At 42.6% G+C, this 24,222-nt stretch overlaps 1 protein-coding gene across 3 annotated transcripts; it reads right to left on the bottom strand.

Annotated features, from left to right (window-relative positions):
* Nucleotides 1–2,792: 2,792 nt before the first annotated feature.
* Nucleotides 2,793–23,406, bottom strand: adcy3a (adenylate cyclase 3a). 3 transcript variants are annotated; one of them, XM_061081554.1, is made up of 20 exons: nucleotides 22,732–23,406; nucleotides 19,746–19,895; nucleotides 17,284–17,414; nucleotides 16,780–16,891; nucleotides 15,816–15,943; nucleotides 15,202–15,360; nucleotides 13,912–14,077; nucleotides 13,586–13,705; nucleotides 13,009–13,151; nucleotides 12,319–12,480; nucleotides 11,856–11,943; nucleotides 10,102–10,218; nucleotides 8,010–8,380; nucleotides 7,303–7,384; nucleotides 6,116–6,274; nucleotides 5,666–5,812; nucleotides 4,629–4,742; nucleotides 4,337–4,463; nucleotides 3,369–3,493; nucleotides 2,793–3,031 (listed from the first exon to the last, which is right to left on the bottom strand). In XM_061081554.1, exons 1-20 carry the CDS (start codon nucleotides 23,404–23,406, stop codon nucleotides 2,852–2,854), a joined length of 3,456 nt encoding a protein of 1,151 aa, XP_060937537.1. In that variant the 3' UTR covers nucleotides 2,793–2,851. The 3 variants fall into 3 exon arrangements, with proteins under 3 accessions (XP_060937537.1, XP_060937538.1, XP_060937539.1); XM_061081555.1 differs by having other exon boundaries at nucleotides 7,303–7,420; nucleotides 8,088–8,380; XM_061081556.1 differs by having other exon boundaries at nucleotides 8,088–8,380.
* Between the last annotated feature and the right edge of the window lie 816 nt (nucleotides 23,407–24,222).

Raw genomic sequence — 24,222 nt, 5'->3', positions numbered from 1 at the left:
ACCTTTAATGTGGTCATCTCAGGACACATTGAGGACACATCGGGGTGTGATCCCACTTGCACATAGAGCTTTGCACTTGTCATGGGATATTTCAGGACGGGTGTTAATACCAGGTCTGAATGGGATCTAAAAGGAAACAGACAACAGACAACTTCCGGCCAGAACTCACTAGATTAGTGACAAATAGGTGAGACCACATTCTACCTGATGTAAACATGAGATCTGTATCTGAATACCTTATGTGGATCTTTGACACATCTTAATGCAGGGGTAAATGGTGTAAAAGCACACAGAGCCTGGATCACATTCTGGTTACATCCCTGTACATGTGGCTGCTGTTATTCCCGACATTATGACCATCATCTAGTCAAAAGAAGGTTATAATTTATTACAGGGTGTATCCTACGTGGCCTCTCTGACACTGTACACGCCACATTCATGACTGAGATGAGATATTCCAGTGACATCACTAAAATTGCTCAGATAGGTAAAGAAACTTGAACGACCTTTATCAAGATTAATTTAGACCCTTTATTTGGTGTCAAACTGAAAGAGGGTTCATCTGGAATGTTGCCAATAATCCCTCACTGCAGTGACTACGACAGAAGCAGGAAGTGACCTTTCATTGTCTTTTTTTTTCAGTTAAACTGCTAACCTGGACTGTTTTGTGGTGATGTCAACGTTACCACGATCTCACCTTTCAACTCTACACTGTTATCATTAACCATAAAACCCAAGTTGTAATAAACCAGAATGTTCCTTTTCACACACTGAGGACCTGTATCCTCTCCCCTGCCTGTAGATGGCCGTGCAATTAGTTCAATGAGTAAAAAGATGGTGATCACAGCTGTGATAGGCACTTCCATCATTCTACTGTGAAAATATATCTGCCACCTGTCATCTGTCCCTCTCCCAAAACGGAGAGGAGGGACATCTGTGGCTCAGGAGGTGTGTGTGTAATTGTTGTATGAAAGAGAAAGTGCTGCACATAGATGCACAGTATGAATGTGTGTGTGTGAATGGGTGAATGGCAAAACTGCACCGTAAAGCGCTTTGAGTGGTCAAGGCTAAAAAAGCTCTATATAAATACAGCCCATTTACATATGCTGTCTTTCATGTTACACAACTTCAAGGCACACAATCGTCTCACAATACTCACAGATCTGAACCACCACCGTGGAAAAAAATCCATGCACACAATTTAACGCGCACGATTTCCACAACGAGGCAGCAGCAGGAGAGAGATCACTCGGTATCAGCACATCATCCCCTTCAAAATCCTCCTCCTCATCACAGACAGAACATCAGAACTCACATCTGTCTGTCACGCATCCCGAAGTAGTTCACAAATGTGAAATGGTCTCCTAAATTTAGATTGTTGGGCCTCTATGTGTGTGTGTGTGTGTGTGTGTTTGTCTCAGAGGCATCTATGGAAAGTGATGAAGCCCATCATTGTAATTCAAATTATATGATTTCAAATTAGTCCTTATGTTAAAATGTTGTGACCAAAGCACAGGAGCAAATTCCACAAGAAACAAAATCGTGTTAACGTTTAGTGATTTCACAAGAAATCCCATTTAGAAAAATGCCGTCTGTGTCAAGGACTCAGTCTGCACAGGAGAACACTGGAGGCTGGTTTTCTGCTGCACAGTTGAAAGCAAAAGGCTGCATCTGTGTATGTGTGTGTTTGAGTGTGAGTGTGTGTGTGTGTGGGTGGGACTGGGCCGTGTTCCAACAGGTATTGGTACTGGTATACATGTGTTTCAAGTTATCCAACCACAGGTGGATTGCTCCGAGTTTGTCAGCTCACACCTGGCATTAGTGAGTCTCCACTTGTGTCTGAACCGATCTCACTTCCCTTAAAATACATACGCACTCCATTTATATTCTTAAAGACCAAATGATGTTTTTAGAAAGCCTGACAAACCAGAATAGAGCTTTCCATGGAATAAGATTTAACCCATTTGAAGAAAATAAACTAAGTAGAAAATCAAGATCTGGTCACAAATAAATCAATGTATGGAGAACACTGAGAAGTGTAAAAATACTTTTGATTAATTATGAAACGTGGGACAGAGCTCGTTTACACAGCAGTAAGAATGTTGTTTGAGAGTTTGGATCTTGGTTCTTAATGTGTCTCGGGTTAGTTAACACCGGGACTGAGCTGTCAACCAGTGACCATATCACTCAGGACAGACGTTTGCTTTGAATTGAGAGGAAACACTCAGCGGGGTATAGAGCATTGGAGAAGCTGATCACAGCAGAATGTGAAAACATGCTACAGGCTTCCAACTTACTCCACATTAATTGAAGCCATTTCATTAGGTCTATTTGTATTATCACTATCGAGTGGATATCCAGGTTTTATTTCTGCGAAGGTGCTTATTATACATTTTTTGGGATTTATGAGCAACTGCACATGAATGAAAAGATGTGGCCATCACTGGACTAGGTTGCAGGTTACAGCCTATCCCCAGTGGTCACTTTATATTATTCTTAATTTGTATGCGTTTAATCTTATATCATATCTATACATCTGGTGCTCCTATCTTTTAATGTGTTTTCTTTTCAGTTCATTCTTTCAAATGATCCATATTGGGACTTCTGTGGTTCAACTTGAAAATGACATAAATTCAAATACAATCTCTACCGGCACATTTATCTTTCCACTGACAGTGATCATGTATGTGTTCAGTAATGACTGGTGTGTGTGTGTGTGTGTGTGTGAGTGAGTAGTATTTATATTTAAGCTGTAAACAGAAGTTCAGGTCAGGCCAAGTCCTCTGGCACCTCTCTGCATTAACCACACGGTGGATGGCTGCCAAGTATGTGCTGTGTGTGAGTGTGGTCCTTAGCTGTCCACCACCTGGTGTGGCAGAGTGACAGAGGAGCCGTTGATAAATGAGCCTTGTTTGTCTCTTCCCTTCAGAAAATAAGTGAGCAACTCCCCTTTTCCCTTCACAAAGATGGGCCCCCTCCTCACAAAGCGGAAGCCGTACTCCTTCAAGATGTTGTAGCAGTCCTCCACCACCTGGGGGCAACACACACACACACAATCAAAATGTGACACATTTACATCATTCGTTGTGTAAATAAAAGTGACGACTGGCCATATGAATGTCTTATAAAATGTAATGTTAAGCAAAAAGATTTGTTTTCTGCCAGTGTGGTAAGTGCCGACACATATTTCTTGTGGTGTGTAGTTAGGGGTTTCTTTCTAATCATTACAGGAATACACTCACAGATTAAGGAACAACTTAAACTGGGATAAATGAGCCATGATAAGCCTGTATTGAAACATGGTTAATCTTCAACATTCTGAAAGTGTTGACTAATCCAGATGCTGGCAGTAACGCTCAGTGCCGTACCTGGATGTTTCCCATCACCCCTGTGGACTCCATGCGACTGGCCACATTCACAGTGTTGCCCCAGATATCATAATGGGGTTTGCGGGCACCAATCACTCCTGCTAGCACTCCACCCTTGTTCAGACCTGAAGGAGAATGTTGTAAGATTAAGACTGTTAGGATGATCTGACTTTCAATCGATGGATGCACATGAAAATGAGTCTTAAAAAAACCCAAAACATTGTTTGTAGTTGAATTCCTTACAAATCCACAGATGAATGTTAAATAAATCACAAAAAAATGTTAATCTGTGAATCAATATTTTGAATCCATTGTATTTCTAACGTAATTCCAGGGTAAAAACGCATAAACCAGGGGTAGGGACCTCTGGCCACCAGGCTGAATATGGCCAGTGAAATTATTTATAAATACAAATTAAATATCTCATAATAGTTTCTGCAGTTATAAAAGATGACACAAAACAACAAAACAGTGGAGTAACATGTCTTTCAAATAGGGAAACCAGGGTCAACTTCTGGGGCCAGACCTGAGAGGGGAGCCCTGCCTGGGAGGGCCTTGACTCATGGGGCCTTGTCTGGCCCAGCCCAAAACAACAACATGGGGAAGAGCATAAGGGAACGGTGCTGTGTAAGCCTGGTAGCTGGCAGGGGCAGAAGCCTGGATGTGCAGACCCTCGGCATCACAGACTCGCTCTAAGGAAGTGGAATGTCACCTCTCTGGCGGGGAAGGAGCCTGAGCTGGTGCGAGAGGTAGAGCAATACCAGCTAGATATAGTTGGGCTCACCTCACCGCACAGCGTGGGCTCTAGAACCCAACTCCTGAAGAGGGGATTTCCTTTGCCCAGGGTGATAGGCGCATCTTTTAACACTACATCTCAACAGCTCTTGGTAACACAATTCTGATAAAGGAATGTAATGCCTTGTAAAACATTTTGACAGAAGTACAACAGTACAGAGAGAGATGCATACCGATGCGTAGCATGAAGTTGTTGAATGACTGGTAGTTGATGTTCATGAGTGTGACCTTCATAGCCAGGGCGAAGTCAGCCAGGTCTGCCAGGTGCTGCCAGCGCTCTCTGTCAGACTGCTCCTCCTTCTGTCTGACAAAAACCAAAGAGCTCAGACTACACCATCACACCACCACTAATCGTAACTGGTGAAACCATCAGCACATTATCACTTTCTGTTCTAATTTACAGCAGTGAAAATCAGAGTTAATCCAGGACAGAGAGGCCTGCAAAAGTGGTTTGACCAAGCTGACCTTAATGCAAGTGTAGCCATTGCTGACATCCGGGGTGACGCCTGATGCTGCCATGTAGGTGCTGCCGATGGTCTTGATTTTGGTAATGCAGCGGAATTGAGTTTCATCCAGCAGCTGACATGGAGACAGGTGAAAGAATGTGTATTTAGATTTAACAGAGGGAAGAAAGTTAACAGACAGCCAGTTTGTCATGCCAATTGCCACCCCAAAAAAACATTTACAATTGGACGAGTAGGAGATGAACCACTTAAACACTGTCCCAGATAAATGGGTTACGGGTCTAGACCCGGTTCTTTTAAGACTGGTTGTATGGAAGCTGTATTTAAAAAGTTTTGTTACACAAGGAAGGATGGTAACTTTAATTATCATGAGCAGCAGAGGGCGATGAAACCTATTACACTGTGGATAAGCAAAATCTCCACAGCACAGTGAGTTTAAGGTGAGAGATAATGTCTATATGTCTCGGGAGATTTGTATAAAATGAGATAGACAGGTATAACTGAGAAAAGAGGCGTTAGAACAAGAACTTAATAATTAAAAGCTTTTAAATTCAAACATTTGTCGAGAGATGATCCACACTGATAAAACCTAACATGGTTTATGAGACAATCAATAAAATTTAGTAAAACTAGAAAGATCCAAGACTTTATTCAAACCAGGAAAAAAACATGGTTCTTGCATGTTTAACTTTTATTGTATTGTCATTGTAAGGGGTCACCTGGACTTTTATATGCCTATAATGCACCTGGACCGGTCTAGTCTCCTACTCTGCTAATTCACTTTACCACACTTCAACCTGTACCTAAGATATGTAAGTTCATCCAAGGCAGCATGCATTGGTTATATAAATAGAAAAATGGAAGAGAATTGTAAAACACAGCCTCTCCGGGCATTTGGATGAATAAAATCTTTTCAACAGGAGGATGCTGACCTCCAGTAGAAATTTAAACTTGCTCAATTAAATTGTTGTTAAACTGTTAAATGTGGGATGTTTGGTCCTGCAGTCGGACAGACACAGAATGAGGAAAGCAACTTACACTGTCAAAATCTGAGATGATCTCGTTGAGGAAGCGTAAGCATTCGATCCCTCCATTGTTGATGCTCTCCTCTGTGTAGAAGTCAGAGAAGTTGGGGATTGAGGCAAACATGACTCCAATCTCGTCGTAGGACTGGCTGTACAACTCCTGCAACAGGTCACATCAAAAAGGTGGTCAGAATACTTGAGGAAGTGATGAACCCAAACTGAATGTTTATGAAATTAAACAAAATCCATCAATATGGTTTTATATGATACAGTTATGGGCTGATTACTGCAGATAAACACACAGAGTTTGCTAATACAGTGAAAACCGCTTTTAGTGTGATGTTTGTCCCGGGCCAAAATGATTACTATAAGCCGTTAATTAAGTTAAGCTAAATGCGTAGCTTCTGTATGATAGTACCACAACTTGAGGGAAAGGTAACACACACATACACGAGGATCTTACCTCGTCCCTTTTCTTGGAGCCCAGGAAGTGTCGAGCCACGTGTTCAGGCAGCATGTTAGTCACCAGTGCTTCATTCCAGCGCCTCATCTCATATACTTTCTCTTTCTGCTCATGGACCTCAATCTTCCACAGGAACAGGGTGCGGGCAAGCTTCTCCACCTTCACACAGCAACAGGGACTGGTGTTAGCATTTGAGCAGTATATGAATTTGAGAGCAGAAACCAATGAAATGTTTGTTGGTATTTTGTGAAAAGCTTTAAGAAGAGCATCTCATTTATAAATGCCAAAGAATGTGGCACATGCAAAAAAATTAAAAAATGTCTATGAACATATACACATACGACTCCTTCCATATGGCACCATTTCTCTTAATGGCCTCTCCCAATCAGCCTCCCACCCCTAGGGTTTCTTCGAGTGCTTTCACAAAAATCACCAAGACAGGTATAATGCATGCTGCTTCTCTTTTCATTATTCTTTATTTTGTATTGTATGCTGCATGGAGGATTTGTCTCATTAAAGCCATTTTCAGACACAATGTCTGGAGGTTCTCCTGGATTACAAGTTAATATTTGAACCAAGTTTTAGGAAATTCCGTTGAGTTATTCTTGCATAATGTTAAGGAAGGAGGATGGAAAAGTTATTTGGGTGTAACATACAATAAACCAGTCAGACTGCCATTCCCTTTAAAAGACAGGTGAGCTTCCACCTTGGTGGATTAATATCATGATGCTGGAATTGAATGAAGGAATGGGAGTGAACACTTTACTGCAAATGAAAAGGTTTTTCTAGTATATGCTTGTTGTGCACCTGCCCTTTGTAGGTGCATATTACTTTGTTTATGGTAAAAAAAAAACATTAAGAAGCTGTACCACTGACTTTAGATCAGGTTTTTATTGGTCAATCGTTTTCCACTGCCTCAAGATAGTAATGCATTAATCAATCGCATGACTTCATTTTAAGACAAACATGGGCTTCTTTGCACCAGGTGTAAACTTTGGCCTGAGGTGTTCCTGGGTCTTTAGTTGTTATACTACAGATGGATAGTGAAGACACGCAAAGCTGCTCTGATGACAATGTTGGCAGCAGAATGAATGTTTTGGCTCCTCTAACACCATTAAAACAAACTACTCAAAGTGTTGTGTGTTCATTCTGCTAGAGTATAGTGAACGCAGCAGGCATTTACTTACATGTCTGGAGAAATAATAGAAGCTGACCATCATAATGAAGATCATAGTTGTCATTGTGAACTTGGAAGGCACCAGGTATGACCTGCAGAGAAGAACATTGGCATATTGGTAATTTGTGCTACTAGACAATAAGTGTTTTAAAACCCCCAACATTGGAATTATTGTATGTTAAAGTATTGACCACATGATGACGTGAAACTAAGGCTGTGTCTGAAATAACTCACTTATCCCCATGTAGTCCACTAAATAGCGGATTCACCATTTCGTAGTGCTGCCCGAATGTTTTATTTTACAGAATTTGTTTTACCCTATGCATTCAATCATATAGAATCGTTTGTTACTAACAAAGCGATATCTAACATCATGCATTGCGCTCGCGGTAGAGAGCAGAGCAGCGCATCATAGCACAAACTGAGATAAACAAGTGTTTTTCTACATTTAAAGACGGTCATTCAACATGTGTTTTACCTAAAAGTATCAATACTAAGTGTAAAATAATCATTTAAAATGTATTGTCTGATTTTCCACTGACCAACGCTGTTGTTGTTGTACTTCATAATCCTGCAACAATGACGTAATAACTGGGAAAAGAAAATGTGTTGAGTTGTGCTAATGACCTCCCTATATCCTCTACAAAGAAGACCCTATATAGTAAAGTAGGGATTGAGTGTGGGATTTCGGACACAGACTTGTGTAAACACACACACCCAGGCAGGTTGCTGTCTTTTTGTACCACTACACAGAGTTGTGAAGAGTGGTGCTTTACACAGATGATACTGGCTGACCTGTAGTCCTGGAAGCGGGCCGAGTCGTAGCGGTCGAAGATGTCCCTCCAGCTGTAGATGTTCACGATGCCAGTGGACACAGTGATGAGCAGCATCAGTGTGAGCTTGACCATGTGACTGACCTGAACCAGCATGGTGGTAGCCATCAGTGCCAGCACAGCAATGTAGCTGTAATATTTGGGGTTTTTCAGGCATCCATGAGGCCCAGACCAAGTGGAGGAGGAGGAAGGGGAGGAGGAGGAGGGAGCCATTGTGGTGCCGCCTGAGTCTGGGACTTGAGGCAGACAACTCAGCTACACAGTGGAGAGACAAAGTCATGAACATCCAATCTATAGATCATTCATTCAGTCAATCATTCATCTATGCAATCATCCTCTTCTGCATATCAGAGGTCGGCCCACAGAGGCAGCAGGGCAAAGGAAGGTATTCAAAATGTCCTTCCTCACAGATTTCAAGCTCCCCCTGGAGGATATTGAAGCATCAGACAAATGAGGGTCTCCTCCGACCTCCAAAGAAAAGTACCTTGGAGGCATCCCTACTCAGATGCCCTGCTTCTGCTTGGATTGTTGATGTATTGAGTGTTGCTGTCTTCTTGCTGTACCTTTTCATTTTTTAACCACTTAGGTCAACCAAGTTGTTTTAAATGTGCTATATAAATAAAACTGACATTGCTTCATCAGGCTCCTTTCAACACAAAGGAGCAGTGGGTCTACTCCGAGCTCCCTCCAGATGCTCCCTCCAGATGTGCTCACTCTCCTCACTCTATCTAAGGCTAAAGTCAGCCATCCTTCTGCAAGAGCTAATTTTAACTACTTGTATCTGCACCTTTATTATTGTAATTACCATTATTTCTAAATCTGCACTCTACGGTCTCTCTGTCCTTCAACTGCAACATCCTCAAGTTAGCTGATTTTATGACCAGTGTCACAGTCTGCTCATCTCCTGTCTGCTGGTATTTTTCCACTCCTCTGTCTCTGCTCCACTCTACCTGTTAGCCACGCCCCCTCATCAGGCCAACTCTCCACACCTGTGACAGCCCTGGCTGCATACAAGCCTGCTCCTGTCTCTGCTTCAGTGCCAGATTGTCTTGCGTAAATGCCTGACCTCCAGCATTTCTCTCTCCGGCCTGCTACCTGTTATCTACCTGCTCCGGCCTGCTACCTGCCTGCTACCTGCCTGCTACCTGCTCCGGCCTGCTACCTGCTATCTGCCTGCTACCTGCCTGCTACCTGCTCCGGCCTGCTACCTGCTATCTGCCTGCTATCTGCCTGCTATCTGCCTGCTACCTGCCTGCCACCTGCTTGCTACCTGCTTGCTACCTGCTCCGGCCTGCTACACAGCTCACCACTGAACCTGTCTGCATCTAGGTAATCCTCCTGCTGTGGACCTTGCCTCCACTCAGCAACACCAGACTCACTCCTTGCCGGATCTCGCTGAAGATCACTGGGAACAAAGACTTTTCACCCTGCCACTGTTAAGAACTGTTTTAGACTGCAGTGAAAAATAAAGTTCATTACCAATTAAGATCTCGTCTGCCTGTGCTGCATTTGGGTCCTCACCATACCCGTGACAACCAGTTTCTTTGATCTGCTCTTTCTCTGGTGAATACACTGGATACACCATAATATTTTACGTCACTCTAGGTCTGTACAAGCAAAACTTGAGGTGTTGTATCGAATCCTAATTGGTCTGTGTTTGAAAGCATTTGAGAGAAAAATGAAACCCTAAACAAACACCTTTTCCCCGACTTCCCCTCCTTTTTTTTTTAAGAAAATGGATCAAGAAAAAAAAACTGGATTGAGCCCTAATGCTTGCAGAGTGAACATAGCTTAAGTATTTCTTTCCATAGCTGTCTGCATTATTCAACAGCCAAGGCTCCTCATTCCTTGTATCTCTTACTGCCTCAATAAAGAACACCTGTCGGATGAGCCTGAGTCATGCAGCACTTCCTTCCCTCTTCGTAGACGCCACACTAGTTTAGCCTGGCTGTATGACAGAGCAGAGAGCCGCTCACCATGTCCACGATGTCTGCCATGGTCAGGATAAAGATGGCTGCCATGGCCCAGGTGTTGCGAGCCCAGCGGGTGTGGTCAATCCAGGTGGAAAAAGACACCAGCTTGTTGGGAAAGACCTGACACAAACATCAAAGGATTCACATTAGTACAACCGATTAACCAAACCATTTCACTCTAAAGCTGTCTGCCAGTTTATAAGGAAGGGCTCAGTTTTAACATCCAGTATCAAATTAACTTATCTAATCCCGTCTCTCTTACACATTTAAATCACCAAGAACGCTGCTGTCCTCCTGATTCAGATCTATGAAGCTGATCAGACCATTTAAAAAGTCAATGCTAGAAGTCAGCTCAAATTGAAAAGCCATACTAAATCTATGGATGGAAAAGGTAATTACTTTTAACAATTACGTAAATTTTTACCTCTGGAAATTTAGCTGATCAACAAATAAAATAAAATAAAGGGTTTGAGTAACGAGTAACATTTTTAGTGAGCTGGCTAAGAGATGACCTCTATCAGGATAGGAAGGTCACATCACAGAGACATACTGATATGAGGACTGAAGAGCCCTGAGCAGTATTTACACTGAGTCTGCATTCTCTCAGTCCAGGTGATTGATTGGCTGACCGTGTGCGTGTAGTCAGATCCGGACTGAGCGGAGCCTGTGACAGTAGAAGTCAATACTGGCCTAACTGATGGAAATCAATACAGCAAAATTTCCATGATGGGGTGAAACATAGGACAAGCTAACTGTTTCCCCTAAAATATATTCTTTAAGCTACGCTAGGCTAAACACATCGCCACTTTAGCTATCTGAGGACACGTCCTGAGGTACATTTGTGCGACTCAAAACATAAGTTCAACTCTTATCCTTTGTTTAGGCTTAAGAGCAGATAAGCTGTGTCTCAATTTAGGGGCCGCATTCCTCAGAGGCTGCATTTGACGACCGCCTGCGTCACAACAGCGTGACTAGGCTGTCGCATTTCATTTTCGTCAATAACACAGTGGGGTGTCTGCACAGTGCAATACCAGTGCCAAACTCGTGCACAACTAACATGACTAAACACCTTCGCCTGCACGGTATACAAATTAACAAGTGTACCGTTTTCGAACTTGTTGCACCGGTCTCCCTCTCCCTCATAAACCCAGTCGTCCTCCTCAGTCAACCCCTCAGCCAACGGCCAGCCCCTCGTCACAATCAGGTAAGTGAACATTAAGTAACATTTGTCTTGTCCTTATTTGGTTTAGTAGCATTTGCACCAGCACCACACACAGACGCTCCTACGTCTCTCTCATCAACACCCACATGCTGCAGCCCTCTAAACTGTAAATTAATCGACTGTCGCTGTGTTGTCATTTCAGTGGGTTTCAGTATTACAGTTAGACTGCTTTGAATGAAAACTAATTATTATTGAATCATATCATCTAATAAGAGCTTGAAATGCTTGAAATACATTTCCAGGTTCCTTGCACTGAAGTCAGTTGTGAATAATGAACATGACTTGTTTAGGTCTGTGAAGGTCTGTAAAATAAGCATGTGAAAAGTTTTGACCCCTTACTTTAAAGAATCTCAATCGGAATCGATACAATTCAAACGATACCCAACCCTACAAAAACCAGATGTTAATACCAGGTGTGTTGGGTCATTCTTCCTGAAACTCCAACACACTGACCTGACATTCCTCGGCGGTCGCAATACCTGCAGTAAGTGCTAAACACCAAAATGTAATAGGATAAAGATTTGTTGTGACTCACTCTAGGGAAGATGGCAGCCAAAGAGCAGATTGTCAGGATGAGCAGCAGGACCTCTCCCACTGCAAAGGTGATGTAGTTTGCAATGAGCCTGTTTCACACAACACATGAACAGAGGCAGACCTTGAGAGAAATATACAGCAGCAGATGCTATGTTCATTCAGACTATGTAACATTTGTGTGTCTGTGTCATTAACAACTGCAAGCAGGAAACACGGTGGCAGGGAGCACTCAAATGAGTTGGGCTGCACAAACTATTAAAATTGCAGCAGTAATGGACAAAAAAAATGCATGGAGGAGTAAATAATAAATAGGATCAATAAGACAATTTTGCAGTTTTATAATTAGTTTCTATTGGCTTAATCTTGTTCTCTTTTGGGTGGTTGTCTCACTCAGCATCAATCAAACATGTCCACTTTGTGAAGGATGAGGTGTGAGGAGATTGGTGCAGGCCTTGTGAACTGACCAGGGGTCTATGAGGGCCTCCATGCCCGCAGTGAAGAGCAGCACCACACAGGAGCAGCAGAAGGCAGCTCCGCTCTGTTTCTCCTTCTCCACAGAGTATCGAGTCTCCAGCTCTGGATCCACAAACCTCAGGGAGAGCCGGTTGGTGTGCTTCCCCTTCAAACTGACAACACAAGGACACCTCAGCACTTACATCATATCTGAAATATTTGCATTTCTTCATCTATACTTCATCTGACATCTGATGAATATTGTTGCAGTTTTGCAGCGGTTGAATCACAGACTGGAAGACATAACTACTCCTAACAGTGTGTTGTGCAAACAAGTCAAATATGGGAGTCAACTGCGACACTGATATATTTTGAAAGTTGTATTGGTACGAAGCAAAATATCCCCTTAATGTGATCAGGTAACAAAAACTATAAAATACTGAAACTGGCAGAGCAGCAGTTTGACTCCTAGCAGCAGCCAAAGAGTAAAAATAATAATAATATAACAACAGCTCTATTTATATAGCACTTTTCTCAAATATGTAATGACAATCTTATTCAAAATATGTAACTCTTAACTTTTTGCCTCTATTAGTGTCTATAGGTCACATCAGACAGGCCAAATGAATGATCCTGGGTCAGTGTGTCAGCTCCTCTGACCACCTTCAGGCTGAGGGGGGGGGGGGGGGGGGTTCACTTACGCCTGCACTGTCTCTCTCTCCAGCAGGGCTTCGTTTAGTAGTTTGTTGAGCTCCTGTTCATTCTCCTGAGCATCAATCACCCTCTCAGCCAGGTCCCGCAGCCGCAGCCTTCTCCGTGGGTTTGGGAATGACGGATTCACCACCTGAAGCCCCGGAAAAAAAACACAGAAAGAAATTTCCCAAGATGCATTGAAGACGCAATTAAGATCTGACCATGAAGACCACATTGAGAGGTTGTCAGGGAAGCATGTGGCCACAAACTTTTACGAGTGTAAAAGAAGCGCTTTCTCAGCTGACGTCTTCTAGCAATTGTTTACACTTCTCAGTGTTTCACATACATCAGTTTATTTGACGCAACAACACGCTACTCAACACATGGGTCCAAATGAGTAAAATCGTATTTCTTTGTAAAGCTAATAAATGCATTGATTCACTCAGCCCAATCGAAACACACACACACATTTGCCTATAGAGTGGTGAAGTGAGATCTGATCACACGTGGTCACAGACACATTCTGAAGCCACTCAGAGACACAGGTTAACAACAGGTCTGAATGAAGCCTAAGTCGTTGGTTACCCTTGCGTCCAGCTCTTCTGGTTCCTCCGGGGTGGTGCAGGCCGTGTTAGCATTGCCGTTGCACTCTGTGGTGTTGATTAACAGCGGCGAGTTTCCATTGGAGGAGGTAACAGACAGCTTCTGATGTGGAACAAGCAGACAGAAAGTACTGAGTGCTTATTAAAGGGTAACAGACTTTTCTTTTACTCCGTTTCACATTCCTGAACATATTTTACTTTAGCAAATGATATTTTAAAGAAAAAAAATCATTTGAAATGATTGAGTATGAGACAAACATTGGAATATCCAAACATCTGCAGTGTGATTGAGCGGCGGGTTTGACTCACGACACCATTGATGCCACTCTTTCCCACAGCTCCTTTAGGAAGAACCACCAAGTAGGTCTCGATGCCCTTCTCCCTCAGGTAGTCGCAGCGGTCCCCTCCGTTCCCTGGCTCCACATCAAACTCCCCGTGAAGACACTCCATGGTGCTCTGTGAGATGTGGACACGACTGGTCCACACAGAGAAAGGGGTTTAGACTAGACAGGTCAAGTAAAGGACGTCATGGAGGCATGATGACTCGAGTACTAACTAGGGACGGGAATCGGCAGGGACCTCCCGATACGATACTATCATGATACTTAGGTGGCGATACGATATGTATTGCGATTTCTGTGGGTATTGCGATTCTGTAAGTATTGCGATTCGATATTACGATTTCCTGGGATTTCTTTTGGTTATTTTTTTTTTTTAGATACTGGACCATGGAAAAATGTTGAATCATACCTTCAAATACAACACAGTCAAATTCAATTAGTGCTTTACCAGTTTTATTTCAAATATTAACATTAACTTAATGACTGCCGGGCAGCCAATAAAGAAAATAAATAAGATGTGCCCTATTATTGTATAGCCCCTGTCAACTGCACACAAACTGACAGATTAAGAAATGTATGCCACTTAGGCTACTTTTAAACATTTAATAAAAGGTAAATTAAATAGAATGAATAAAAGTTTACTTAAAATATAAACTTTGAAATAAACAAAAAGTAGGCTATTGTTGTTTGCATGTAGGCGATACAAAGCTAGTGCTTGGGTATGTTTAGATTCTTGTGCAAAAACAAGAGCTCGTCAACATGCTCTGGGGTGATGTTGCTCCCCCCATATATCCCCCCGGTATAAACCAATAAATATGTTTGTTTTTTTAAAATCGATTTGGGAGGCAGCATATCGATTTAAAATCGTCATTCACAAGAATAGCGATTAGTAACAGAATCGATTTTTTTCCCCCATCCCTAGTACTAACCATTTGAAAATTAGGTATAATGTAGCAGTTTACACTCAGACAGACTGAAGCTCTGGAAAACACTATTTAATACAACTTTATATTTTCATTTGTGTATTTCCCTGTGAAGGACATTCATGCTCATGATATTGTTATATATTGATATTGTAAGTATTGGCATATATAAAATGATTAAGGCCCTTATCAAGCAATCGTATTATCTTAACAACATAGAACAAAATAAATTAAAGTCCGAATTTAAAAGACACTCTAAAGCTATACATTTGACTAACAGAGGATTGAAGGAAATTTCTTTTGAAAATCTGATGTGAGTAAATGCCTGTTCTTACCCCGGTATCCCTCCTGCCTCCATTTTGTTGGCCACAGTGACATCTGTGGACCAGACGTCGTACTGCCAGCGTTTCTGACCCAGCACTCCTCCCAAGACCGTGCCACTGTGCAAGCCCACCCGCATGTCAACATCTGTCTGGGTTTTCTCTCGGACATACCTGCGGTTGTTTTGAAAAGCAAGAAAAATTAATAAAAAGCAGGAGTTTCAAACCCTCGACTACCATGACACCACAAACACATTCTCACCCTCTCTGATATATCTCATTTAGAGCAACAAGGGACTCTAGAGCGGGCCGTCCACCAAAAAGAAGTTTGGCGGTTTCATCCCTGCATCCCCAATTCGAGTGACAAAGTTTCCTTGGGCATGACACTGAACCCTTAATTGTCTCTGAAAGCTATGCCGGCAATGTATGAATGCTATGTGAAAGAGGATGTGCTGCATATAAATGCACTGTATGAATATGTGGGTAAGTGGAAAGACAAATTGAATCAGTGAATCGCTCCACTGCTTCACATAAAAAACGGAGCTCACACTGATAGATCTATAAAATCAGAGAAAACCATAACACAAGCATATTTCTCCAATCCCTGACCGCCTCGTCCCTGTACTCACGAGATGGCCTCCACCATGGCCAGGCCCATCATGATGGAGCAGGCAGCGTGGTCCTCCCTGTAGTCTGGCAGTCCACAGATACAGTAGTAGCAGTCTCCCAGGATCTTGATCCTCAGCTGGTGATATTTCTGAGTAGACAAGGTAAAGTCAGAGAGACACTTGAGCTGCTTCCAGACAGGAACTGTATTTTCTCCAGAGGAGGTGACATGTGAACACAAATGTCTGATTGAGACTTCGCAGTCTCCTGTCTGCCTGCTGCACCCGGCTGCTCCTCCTCTCGCCTAAAATGCAGAGTATTTGTAGATGTTGTGAACAAATCTGATCTGACGATGGTTTTAGTGGATGAAATAATGTTGATGTGTTTAATTGCTTCTGCAAGTCATCGCTTCCTTCACAAGCTTCACATTAAGTGCAGTTTAGCAGGTGCTCCGACTGGAATCCGGCCTGGGATTTCTGAGCTCACAGGCTATGTTGTAGAAGTTTACTGCTACATGTGATGGTGAGGAATAATTTATGATCCAGGAAGTCCAGTTGCAGGAGCAGATGAAGCTATAAAAGCATTACATTCAAATGAAGGAGGGGGCTGTATTTTTTAATGTCGTGATAGGCCTTGTGCTAAGCTAGGCTAATCATCTCCCTTCGCCCATCCTTGTGTTTCCTTCAAACATAGACAAATGTGTCTTAACCACTTCAATGCAGAGGTTTACAGATGTTACATTTGTGTTGAAATAGAGAGGTCTGACATGGGATCTATCTTGATACAGGATTTCATGGTTATGGCATCAGATATGGGAAAGAGGACGAATACACAACATACATAACAGAAAAAGCCATAAATGCATGCTTTGGCACCACTGGCTCCCTTTACCATTTCTTTATATGTAAATGTGACTGCATAATCACGTACAGTGGAACATGAAAAGGTCATGAAATAACTGTTATTAGAAAACAGTGTGAAACTCACCGCTGCCAGTTTGTCAAAGCGTGCGAAGAGCTCATTGAGCAGCTTGACCAGCTCCTGAGCGCTGCAAGACGACGACAGCTGGGTGAAGCCCACGATGTCTGCAAACAGAATACTGAGACAGAAACGAGACTGTGCATTAATACGGACATCCGTCACATTCACAGCATCCTCCATGCACATGTTCACAGTTTCACCATGTCGTATTGTTACTAATCTGAGTTTGAAGCTGTGACCAGTCTACAACGTCAGAGCAGTGTGTTCTCTTATGTTAGGATTAGTTTATCCATATTGTAACTCATCAAATTTGCTGTAGAGCCTCTGGAACTCTCGCAAGGATCCATGTACATAACTTGATCCCCACTGTGGGAAGCGCCTCGCTGCATTTATAATCAACAGACAAAGTTGACCAAAGTAACAAACAAAGCAACTTGTTCCGGTGGTTTAACAGGTCAGACGGACAAACGGCACCTAGAATGTCACAAGCTTATAAAGGTTCCGGGTTACCTGACATTTTCATGTCTGTACATGTACATAGTGTTGAACTGCTGCATCTCTTTCTGACTGGGCTCTTTCTTCATGTCCTGAAGCATCTCGTCAGCTATGTGCTTTGGGAGGATGGAAAGCAACAGGCGTTCCTGGGGAGGACAAGCATAGAGACAGAGGACATCACACACAGCGACCATACATCTCCCCAGTCAGCATCTGTGATATATGTATCATTACTATTATGGAGAAAACTTCACTGGTTTACAACACTACACACTACTACTAACTTGGCTCCTGAGCTACTTCAGAAATATTCCATGTTATTAGAGAGTCCTCCTCAAACAGTTCTACCATATATTGTAACTTTTGTATCGTTGTGTGCTGGACGTTGCGTACAGAGCTTTTTATAAACCATCTTTGGTGCAGAGTGAAGTTAGAAAATGTTCATCCTGACTGGTTTATCTGCAGTGAAGATTTTATAGTTAGTGTTTTTTATAAAATGAAACAGAGTTTGCCTTATTACTGTTGTTATCGTTTCATACATTGCCTGTCTGCTATTTCAGAGGCCTGTTAAGAAATGGACACAATGCTCAGACCAAAGAGCTAGAGAAAGCTGCCCGTCTGTTTATTTATATTTGATTGATATTGAACATACAGCATGTCCAAATTTTACCTAATTCCACACTGCCCTGCCCTAGGCCATTAATACATAATATAAAATAAAATAACATGACATGGTTCTCGAGATATGCAAACAGACACTTGAGGATTTATTAGGTAGGTCAACATTTTTAGAAAATAACCGGTATCTATATCCTCCCCTGACTGTACTGTAGAAAGGAAAAGTGCCATTTATCAATCATGTTAGTAAGCATTAGCATAGAGTTGATTTGAAATGTCCAGTATATTTCAGTAAGCCTATGCTAATATTATTGAGGGTATCTTCTTTTTCCAGTTCTTTAATCGAAAAGTTTATTTGATATGTTAATCTTTATATGTTAATCTTTACCATCTATTTTTAAATGTGCTTGATGAAGAATCTTCACTTGACTGAAAGTCCTATACTCTCAGTCATCATGGCTGAGAGATTCTGCACACAGTGACCCAGGCCACAGTGATGTATCGAACTAAACAAAAAACTAAAAGCCTCCATCACGCACGCACACACTTGACCTGTGAAAACATTTTCCTATAGGGTGTCACGTAAACTCAAAGCGCACATGGAGAGGGGGCAGGGCAGATGGCAGTGAGGCAGTTTTCAATACTCTAAACGAAAACCTGTAAGAAACAGAAATGCAACAAGCTGCTGAGCGACTTGGCTCTGTGATTACAGCTGACAATGTCTCAGGAGGCCAGTTGCCATGGTTACCAGCAGCGACCGGAGCTCCTTGATTGGTTGACAGCACTCATCTCCCAGCAGCCTGTGCTTCTCACTTAGTATTCTGGGAGTTTCTTACACTCATGGTTTTATCAGTCCACTTGGTGTCTCACTACACTTTCACTCTCGTCTTAACTCGCTTCCATAATGGCCCCTGACTGATGGAAATTCAGTATACTGCAGATGTATCATGTGCCAAAATCTGGATTATTTCTTCAAGAAAGTTCAGAATATTCTGTCTCAAAGTCAAGTAAAATTGGCCTGACCCAAGTTACCATGGAAACCTTGTCGTAGTCTGGTTAGTTTTTCAGTTTGCTAGACTTAGTCACATGATAACTTTATGATATCTCGCAGGTATAGAGTGTATTCTGCGTACCACAAAGAAAATATGAGGTTGATGGAAATGTAGGATTGTACTAGGGGCTGTGCATTCAGAAATCAATACCATTGCAAGCTGCAGTTGGCGTTTGTGAACGTTGCTCGATGCTCCTGCACACGGGACAGTTATTGTTGTAAAGCCTGACTGCCTTCCGGTGCTTTGTAATGATTCCCGTCCTCCGTCAATTCATGTGAACTGCATTCACTTCATCAGTAAAGAGGACAGACCACACCAGTTCAGTTCGTCTATGAGTTCATGTGAATGTTTGTACCAAGTTTTTAAGGATTCCCCAGAGAGGTTCTTGAGATTCTGTGTTAGCAGCGCAAAACATGTGGCCTGTGCTACTTTGAGGAGACAAAAATAATGATTCCATTCTGTGTGCAGCACTTTGTGCGTTTCCTCTCTCTCTCCTCATCTCTCTTTCATTATGTAGGTGCCCAGTCAAAACATCCACAAAGTTTTTACCATCCTTTGGACACTGCTACAATTTAGCTTCGCTGTGCATGTTGCTGTGACCAGCCCACAGTTCCCAGCAGTTAGACACACATTCCCACGCACTGGCTCAGGTGCGCATGATAGTGTATTGTGTGGGTGTTCTTTGGACATTAATATGGATCTTGTTATTACTCTCAGCGCTAATACTGTTACCTACCTTAAAAATTTAAATGTTTATCTACACTTAGACATATAAACACCAGAATAATGGACTGCTTGTCTTCTAACCTGTTGTTGGCTCTGCTCCTCCAAGTTGAGTTTGACCTCCAGTGACTGTCTTGCCTCCAGAAAGGCCTTCCGATGCTTCCGGTCAGCCATGTAGTACGACATGACACCCACGGTGATGGCACAAACATAGATCACAATGTTGGCCAGCAGCTTGAAAGCAAAGAGAAGGCAGCAGTTAGGGCTCAATATGAAAATAGTACAAGCATAGTTAGTGCTGATTGGGCCAAAAGAATGTTTTAAAGAGTGTAGCTTTGTTGGAAACTTTTCCCACATTCAAAAACGTAGGAAAAAAGTTTCTGCTGTACAAATTTTAATTAATTTTTACAAACCATCAATATTTCAGCATGCAAACCTTTGAGTCTCAGGTATCTAACTATTTTACATTCATAACAAAGTAAAACAGGCATTTTTTTTTCTGATTACCAACCTTCTACACAGTATCCTGTGTATTGAATGCATGTCAGTTTGAACCGCGGATTGCAGAAAACTTAGACTGGTTCTCTGACCTTTTTTAAGAGCCTTTCCAGGATAAAAGCTCAGTGATGCAGTGTCACACTGAAGCATATTGCCACCAAACACTATGAGTGATACAACTGTAACCAGCGTGAAATGTCAATGTCAATCGAGTGCATGTCGTTGAACACAGGAGCCACTCCAGGTATGTTGTTGAATGGCATGTTAGGGCTCAGATTTTTTTGATTTTTCTACTCATATTGTTTCTCTTTCTGCTCAGTATAAACACTTGTGATATCTATTTACAGGTACAGAAGTTTACTTATCAGAACAGGAGCGGGTGCCATCATTGCCTTGTTTTCACAGATGCAACTAAAAGCACCTTTCAACTCAGGCTTTGTTCTACATTTTTGTTAAAGTCACCATATTCCATGGTATTACTATTCAAATTCATATTCAAACCTTGTATTACTATCCATCCCATCACAAATGGACAGTGATAAGTACATTTGTTCACATCTGGCATTAAAGCGCATCCTGAATTAGAAACGAATAATACTTTCAAATAAACAAATTAATCTTATCTGTTCACAAAGACATGTTGTCTTTAACCACTTTGCTGATACAGAAGCACTCACTTTTAAGACTTGCTTTTAGGGTTAGTGTTAGAATCAGGTTTAGGTAAAAGTCTGAACACCATGTGAACTGAAAATCCTTCATGAAGAGGATGCACTTAAAGACTGTTGGAGCAGACGGACTTAGTTTCATCTCAACGGACCTCATGAAGTGACAACAAAACTTACATTTAATAAATTACCTTTTCAAAAACTGACTTTTGAGTGATTTCCTTTCTTGTTGCTATTTTGTTTAACCAATTATGAAATTTGAAGTTTCTTTGCCTTAGACTATGTTTTGATGACCATTGATTTTAAACGAAGCGATGAATTTAAGCAGATGCATAACATACTTTGGTAAAGTAAAATACTGAAATACAGATATGTCTGTGACAGTCTGGCCTGGTCTGTATAATAATTGTGCTTTGAGGATCAGGATGTGATAACTTAGTCTATGCAGCAGAGGCGGATGCTGATTTGCTTGAGTAAACATGTGCAGCCAAACAGGGAAGTACATGATGCTCTACTCTTGCTAAGTTATGAGGAGTGTCGTCTATGCAGAATAAAAATGAAACACTGAATTACGCCTTAAACTATTAGCATTAGATCTGCAAAACACTGTGCATGCTTCAACTAAAGTTGTTTTTCCATCATGGACTGGTATAGTTTAGACTTTGGTCTCATCAGACTCAAACCAGAGAAAACGTCTTTTACAGTAGATATATCCAGCTTCTCTTTTTGTCAAACAGTCTCTGCTGAGAAAATCTCAAAAACTAATAATAACTTAGAGTTGGGAATTTCACCTTAAAACAGTATTTTTTAGTACCAAACTAATTTTGGTGTCCCTAGAAGTGTGTAATGAACACTGCTGCTGGTGTTTAGACAAAAATGTACTATTTCTACCAATTCTTTGATTCCTTTGTTTGAATTATCTTTATCTTTCTTCAAGTGATGGATCACAACAAGTATTAATGACAACGACAACAATCAAAAGGAGATGATGAAACAAAACAAGATGATAAGAGGACTACTGATTATCGTGATGGCCCGAGGGCATCTGCTAGGTCTTGTGTGTGTTGTTGAGTGTGCGTGTGTGTCCTGTTTTGTGTTACAGGTTCCTGTTTTGTGTTACAGGTTCCTGGTTTGGGAGGAGCTGGAGGTAGAGTGAAGTGGACGGTGGCCAATTCCTCTCAAATAGAGTATTGCTCTGATGAGCTCCTTCCTCTGCACCACACAAAGTTTGGAGTTGTTTGTTTTTTTGTTGGTGTGGCATTTATCTCCTGTCAGACTTATCAGTTAACCTTGCTATTTTTGTTATCTTATTTAAATGAAAATTACTTTTGTTGAATTAAATGTCTTTGCTTCAGTTTTTTCTGCTCCATCAGTGTTATAACTGCCTTTTAGAAAAAGTTGGACTATAAAGTGTAGTAACCCTTAGTAATTAGGTTTTGAACGCCGGGGAAAGCAGGCTGCAATACATCCAGCAATCTGCTCTATATATTGAATCATTCTCTTAAACATGTGCTTTGGGCTATTTCAGTTAGGTTTTGAAATTAAGTTTGTTCTAAACGTTTCTAAACTTTGATACAAAGTCATTTGTATTCTTACTGTAAATGTACAGTGGGGTCCTACATTCTGAAATAACTAGACCCTACTGTATAATTGGTTCCAAATGTTAGATATTGGCATCTTTCATTACTAATAACTGTTGTCTTATTGGTTTCATTGACAACCCATAAAGGTTGGGGTTTGGGCCACTTATCATCTATGTAGCTGCCTTGGTGTTCAAAGTCATCAAGCATTCTGGAAGCTTGAGGAGTTGGAGGTTGACTACACGATATTACACGCTGGGCAGTTAATGCATGTCAGGACAACCATGTACCCTCACCTCACCTTTCTTCCATCCTTCTCACTCTTACCTGTCTGCCCAGTGCTGCCGCCTGGATGTTCTCCTGCTGCTGCTGGGCAATGGTGACGCCCAGAACCAGAGTGTGGACCCCGCAGGAGACAGAGGTGATGAGCACGATGGGCGTCAGCCTCAGAGGCAGAGTCAGGAAAAAGGAGAAGCTGAAGAAAGCCTGCCAGCCCACCGTGTCGCTGGCCTGGTGGAAGCGAGCATAGTTTAAACCCAGATAGCAGAATATCTGAGCCGCTATGAGCACCCACAGGGCGTAGGGCACCACCCGTCTGGAGATGCGGTCTGGCAGCACGCTGAAGCGGCACAGCAGGTAGAGGATGATATCGGCTGCCAGTCCCACTGATGCCACAAGAACAGAAGCCAGCTTGTCAGTGGTGTAGACCACCGCACACATGACGATGATGTAGCTGTCAAAGAGGGCAGCGAACACCACGAGCACGAGCAGGGTCTCGTGTCTCTGCCGCCTGAAGTAGGTCTGGTACAGGTTCTCCAGGGACTCCGGGGTGAAGGTGAGGCGCATAAAGCGCGGCAGACAGAGGCAGCATCCTGAGCTCCGGACCGTGACCTCGTGTGTCCGTCCCACCGCCTGCCCGGGGTCGGACGGCAGGGTCACGGAGCAGTCCGCCGAGTACTCCGCCGAGTACTCTGGTTCGGAGAAGGCCCGGTTCCGAGGCATGGCGAACATTTAAACAGCGTCTGTGTCCTGCTTATATCCTTTGTTTGTTTCTTTCAAATCAAAAAGTGAAAAGAGGTTTGTTGTCCCACGGGAGTCGACCCAACGCTGAGAAAACTCTCACGTATGCATCAACTGCTGTGTAACCACCATGCTCCCCTGAGGGCCCACATATGTGGCAGGAATTACAGCAGCGTGTTGATTGTCTGGACCTCTGCGCTGGACAGATGTCTTCTTACATAGCTGCGTCCGCGGTCACTGCTTCCAGCTCTGTGAGTGGAATCACTCAGTCCCGTGTCACAGGCACCGATCGAGCACACGCCTACTCAGCAACGTGATCCAGAGAACGTGCCCTTTCGGTTTCCTCATTCAGCTTCACATGGGGGACTGCTGCACCGGCTCCTTTCCACCGTGGTACTCTCTGCAGCTGTGGACCGTGTCAGAGCTGTTGAATTCATTAGCACCGCATCAGGTATGTGGATATTTTTACGGCTTCCTCTGCGTCCGGCGTTTCCACAGGGTCGGGGGGGCAGCGTTCGGATTTTTTGCCTTCCATGGTTGCATCTCACATGGCCTGGAAAGAGAGGGACACACAGGAGGGAGACATTCACTACAGCATCCAGCAACACCTGGTGAGCAGGGCAGGAGCAACACAGACTGCTGCAGCTGAGGAGACAATGTACAGGCCAACATCTGTCAGAACCCAGCAGCACCAGATCCATACGAACATTGTGGTTTGTTCCTAATAAAAATGTAACGGGGTTCTCCTGGCATAATGCAAAATATCCCGCTGCTGAGATGAGTGGCCAAATGACACAA

Source organism: Limanda limanda, chromosome 11 (genome assembly GCF_963576545.1).
Source record: "Limanda limanda chromosome 11, fLimLim1.1, whole genome shotgun sequence".
Classification (NCBI taxonomy): domain Eukaryota; kingdom Metazoa; phylum Chordata; class Actinopteri; order Pleuronectiformes; family Pleuronectidae; genus Limanda; species Limanda limanda.
Note: the sequence above shows the minus strand (reverse complement) of the source record. Positions and strands in the feature narration are given on the sequence as shown.

Coding starts and splice junctions, on each gene's coding strand:
- adcy3a (XM_061081554.1), bottom strand. CDS start 23,406: ATGCCTCGGAACCGGGCCTTCTCCGAACCAGAGTACTCGGCGGAGTAC. Junction 19,896..22,731: donor CGGCAGCACTGGGCAGACAG/GTAAGAGTGAGA, acceptor TTTGCTTTCAAG/CTGCTGGCCAACATTGTGAT. Junction 5,813..6,115: donor GCTCCAAGAAAAGGGACGAG/GTAAGATCCTCG, acceptor GACCTGTTGCAG/GAGTTGTACAGCCAGTCCTA.